The following is a 4,829-nucleotide window of genomic DNA, read 5'->3' as shown; positions in this document are numbered from 1 at the left end:
AGGGTTAACGCTGAATGTGGAGAAAAGCAAGTTTTGCATGAAGTCAGTGCGGTATTTGAGGCATATAGTAGGCGAAGGGGTGATTCGTACAGATCCGGATAAGATTTCGGCCATGTCCGATTTTCCTTTGCCAAAATCCCTAAAGTCTCTGCGTCGCTTCCTAGGTATGGTAGGCTGGTACAGGAAGTTTATAAGCAACTTCGCATCGGTAGCCGCGCCTCTCACGGACTTGCTCAAGCCCAGACAGCAATTTTCAATGACTCAAGAGGGTCAGGAGGCTTTTGAAAAGTTGAAGGAGATGCTTTGCTCAGCGACAGTTTTGCGTAGTCCTGATTTTAGCAAACCATTCTATGTTCACTGCGACGCTAGCAAGACAGGCGTTGGGGGAGTGCTGGTGCAGAAGACGCCGGAGGGGGACGAATATCCGAATGCGTTTGTATCGAAAAAACTCAACAAAGCCCAAAAGAATTATTCGGTCACCGAACAAGAATGTCTGGCCGCAATAGTTTGCATAAATAGGTTCAGAGCTTATATCGAGGGGCATGAATTTACTGTACTCACTGATCACGCCTCTTTAAAGTGGCTCATGTCACAAACTGACTTACACTCACGTCTAGCCCGATGGGCATTAAAGCTGCAGAGTTTCTCGTTTAAAATCGAGCATCGTAGCGGCAGGCTTAATGTGGTTCCGGATGCTCTTTCTCGCGTAAATGAGGAGGAAGTGGCGACTCTAGACGCGAGCAATGTGTTGTTGGTGGATTTGGAATCGCCAGAATTCAAGGCAGAAGATTACGTGGAGATCGTAGAAAGGGTTAGGGCCAATATTGATAAGTTGCCAGATCTCAAAATTGTAGATAACTTGTTGTATCGTAGGTCAGATCACGCAACAGGAGAGGTGCTACATGATGAACACATGTTCATTTGGAAACTCTGGATTCCTCAAGGGTTCGTGGTTGACGTTTTGCGTAACGCGGACGACAATCCACTGGCTTCCCATGGAGGCAATCACAAAACCCTAGAAAGGATACGGCGGTATTATTACTGGCCTGGTTTGGTTGCCGATGTGAAGAAGTATATCCAGGCTTGTGATGTCTGCAAGACTACCAAGGCCCCCAAAACAATCCAGAGACCGAAGATTGGAATTGCGCCCGAGTCACAACGTTTCTTCCAGAAATTATATGTAGATTTCCTGGGGCCATATCCCCGTTCAAGAAGTGGACATATAGGCATCTTTATCGTCCTCGATCACTATTCTAAATATGTGTTTAAATAGCGGCGTCTGCCAGAGGAGAGCCATACTGACTAAGAAGCTGGTACAGTTGACCGGGCCAAGAAGAAGATTCTGCCACCGCCGCCGAAGACAAAATACACATGGGACATGCTGCACGAGCCACCGATGACGAGGGCAAGGTCACCCACAAGCGTCCGCCAGCACCCACCTGGAGTCGCAGTAAGTTAGCGTTTTCTTTAGCCAGTGTCTGATCTAATCTAAAATTTTGTGACCCATTTTCAGGCCATGTACGCGGCGAAGCGATTGCCATGCAGAGCCACTGTCCCACCGATGTCATCGACAGCTTCTTCTCGGTGGCCCCCACCACTCCGGACCTGAAACTGATTTTCCCCAACATCGATCCCAGCCAGCTGAAGCGCAACTCCAGCGTGCTCTGGTCCACGCCCCCACGCTACTCGGAGCTCCCAAAATCCTAGTTATACACAAACACGTATGTATATAAAATAATCCCCTGTTTTTATACCCGATACTCAAAATGAGTATTGGGGTATATTAGATTTGTGGTAAAAGTGGATGTGTGTAACGTCCAAAAGGAATCGTTTCCGACCCCATAAAGTATATATATTCTTGATCAGCATCAATAGCCGAGTCGATTGAGCCATGTCTGTCTGTCCGTCTGTCCGTCCGTCCGTCCGTCCGTCTGTCCGTCTGTCCGTCCCCTTCAGCGCCTAGTGCTCAAAGACTATAAGAGCGAGAGCAACGATGTTTTGGATCCAGACTTCTGTGATATGTCACTGCTACAAGAATATTTCAAAACTTTGCCCGCCCACTTCCGCCCCCACGAAGGGCGAAAATCTGTGGCATCCACAAATTCAAAGATACGAGAAAACTAAAAACGCAGAATCGTAGAAGATGACTATATCTTCTAGAGTGCAAAATCTGAACCAGATCGTATAATTGTTATAGCCAGAATCAAGAAAACAATTTCATTTTTTCTCGCCCTGTCTCTCTCTAACACACACGTAGCATAGGCGGCTTTGCTTAGAGTAAAACATTAGCGCCTAGATCTCAGAGACTATAAAAGCTAGAGCAACCAAATTTGGTATCCACACTCCTAATATATCGGACCGAGACGAATTTGTTTCAAAATTTCGCCACACCCCCTTCCGCCCCCGCAAAGGATGAAAATCTGGGGATATTCACAATTCTCAGAGACTATTAAGGCTAGAGTAACCAAATTTGGTATCCGCACTCCTGTTAGATCTCACTATAAAACGTATATCTCAAAATTTCGCCCCACCCCTTTCCGCCCACACAAAAAACGAAAATCTGTTGCATCCACAATATTGAGGATACGAGAAAACTAAAAACGCAGAATCATAGATAATGATCATATATATCAGATTGCTGAATCTGGATCAGATCAGATCATTTTTATAGCCAAAAGGAACAAATCAATTTGCACTGGCTACGCAGCACCCGACGTCACGCTCAGACTGATTTTCTGTCTCTCTCGCACGCACTCCTTGTCGGGTCGTTTAATATTAGCGGCGTCTGCCGGAGGAGAGCCATACTGACTTAGTATCGGGTATAACTGTAGAGTTGCGGTCTCCACAGCAACTCACAACGTTCCCCCTAGTTCTTTCTGTTTTGTTCTATGGAAATATAAATGAAGTTTAAATGTTTTTGCGAAAAGTAATGCAAGATACCGCACGATACCACTTCCATTCCACTTGATTCCCTCTGACACTAATACCCAACTGCTTAAGAACTATTAAGGCCGCCGGCGTGCTCAATTCAATTTGGGTTCGTTGGTATGGTCCGGCGATCCGCAATCGTCGGCTATGATACCTAGTAATGTACATTTGCCGAACGAGATTCTTTTCCTAGATGACTGTTTTAGTATGGGCTTATCCCAAGTAAATAATGTTTTTAATAGGCTAAATAAGATTTTAGACTTAATTTTTGTTAGTTCGGATATAGATTGCCATGTTACATGTTGCGAACTCCCCATCGCGGAATGTGACATGCATCATATGCCGTTGGAATTCTTAGTCAATTTCCATTTTTATTCGCCCTGGGCGGAACCATATTATGAATGCATCTTTTCTAGTGTAAGCCTGAATGCTTGTGTGGTTCGGTTGTCCTTCTTGAAGATAATTTAATTTTTATTGGGCCAACATCGAAAATAAATGAAACAGAGATAAACAGATAAAGGTACATAAAATAAAATCAAACATAAAACGCAAATAAAAATTCCAAATTCCAAAAATATAGGTACATTTTAGTAGTAATTTCGATAGATAATCTCATCGTGGATTCGGCCACATGCGACTTTCACGTGGCGACGGGAGCTTCAATTGATTGCCAAATCGAGGCCTCTCCTCCTGATTGACCGCCTGCTTTGACGGTGTGTTGGCGGCCGACGCCACCGAATTGTGGTTTACGAGGACATGGCGAATTCGTGGCACAGCCACGCGATTGCGCTGATGCTGAGCCCCGCCGACGGGCAGCACTGAGGAGCGACTCGTGGGCACAAATTCGTCATAGGAGATCCCGGCTTCGCGGTCATTTTCAGTGGTCTCATCGGTCATATACTCGGAATCGCTGGGCGATCTTGTATCCGGCACCGCTGATTTTGTGCGTGGCTTCTTTTTCGAGCGAGTGCCAAGGCTGCGTCTGCCCAATCCCCCGCTGCGACGCAAAGTGTTGTCCAGGACGCGGACCCGCTTTAGTGGCGACTTGGACGCCTTCAGCTGGCCGTTGAACCGGCAGTCGGCGGTGGCATCATCAATTTGCTGCTGCTGCCCGTCCTCGTGGTGGGCGGGGCCTTCTTGCGGGCCGAGCTCTGCTTGGCCTGCCGATAGATCTCCCATTCGCCAGCCATCAGCTCCAGTATGTTCTCGCCATAAACCAGAAACGGGCCATGCGATTGCACCTCATAGGCGTGCACCAGTTCAGTGATCTGCTGCTCAATCTTGGGAGCTTCGAGATGGCCTTGCGTTCCTTTGCCTCTTTAAGGAGCTGGCCGCCACGATTTTTGAAACGATTCGGCTCGTTGGCCTTTGCCTCTAGAGCCTGCATGCGGGACCAAAGTTCTGCACGGCTCTCGTAAAGATCGAAAATCTCCTTGTTGCACGTGTAGAAGCTCTTCAGATCATCCAGCTCCAGCTCGTGCAGCTCCAACAGGTCTTCGTTGTAATACTTATTGTAGTAGTTGGAGAAACGCTTGCGCTCCTGCTGGCTCTTGAGCGTTAGATCCCACCACTTGCTTATCTCGACGCGCAGCTGCTCGATGAACGTCTTGAGGTTCTGGCTGCGCAGTGCCTGGCAGCGCTGCAGCTCCGAATGGAGGATGCGCTGCGCATTCTCGGTGCACTCGCGCACTCGTCGCATGGCGCTCTCGTCCGTCTCCTGGAGGCGATCCCACAGCCAACCATAGCCACAACCATAGCCAATAGGAATGGGTCTTGTATTCGCGAATGGAAGGAATTTATGTGATGTGTGCAGGATTTCGATTGCACAATGTGTTGCTCAAGGAAAATGCCTCCGCACAGATAAGTGACGCCTCTCGTGTTGGCACAAATTGCACAATGAA

General features: G+C 47.5%; 1 protein-coding gene across 1 annotated transcript; it reads left to right on the top strand.

Moving 5' to 3' along the window:
• The first annotated feature begins 1,316 nt into the window (after positions 1 to 1,316).
• LOC117195322 (inner centromere protein-like) lies at positions 1,317 to 1,744 on the top strand. Its single transcript, XM_033399912.1, has 2 exons — positions 1,317 to 1,450; positions 1,514 to 1,744. The coding sequence occupies exons 1-2, from the start codon at positions 1,372 to 1,374 to the stop codon at positions 1,705 to 1,707; spliced, it is 273 nt and encodes a 90-aa protein (XP_033255803.1). The 5' UTR covers positions 1,317 to 1,371; the 3' UTR covers positions 1,708 to 1,744.
• Positions 1,745 to 4,829: the final 3,085 nt, after the last annotated feature.

The sequence above is a fragment of the Drosophila miranda genome, unplaced genomic scaffold (assembly GCF_003369915.1).
Source record: "Drosophila miranda strain MSH22 unplaced genomic scaffold, D.miranda_PacBio2.1 Contig_AX5_pilon, whole genome shotgun sequence".
Taxonomy (NCBI): domain Eukaryota; kingdom Metazoa; phylum Arthropoda; class Insecta; order Diptera; family Drosophilidae; genus Drosophila; species Drosophila miranda.
The sequence above is the reverse complement of the archived record's forward strand: the minus strand, read 5'-3'. Positions and strand labels throughout refer to the sequence as shown.

Excerpts from the sequence above, each read along its gene's own strand:
- LOC117195322 (XM_033399912.1), top strand. The coding sequence starts at position 1,372 with ATGGGACATGCTGCACGAGCCACCGATGACGAGGGCAAGGTCACCCAC. Across the intron at positions 1,451-1,513 it reads AGCACCCACCTGGAGTCGCA|GCCATGTACGCGGCGAAGCG; the intron begins GTAAGTTAGCGT and ends ACCCATTTTCAG.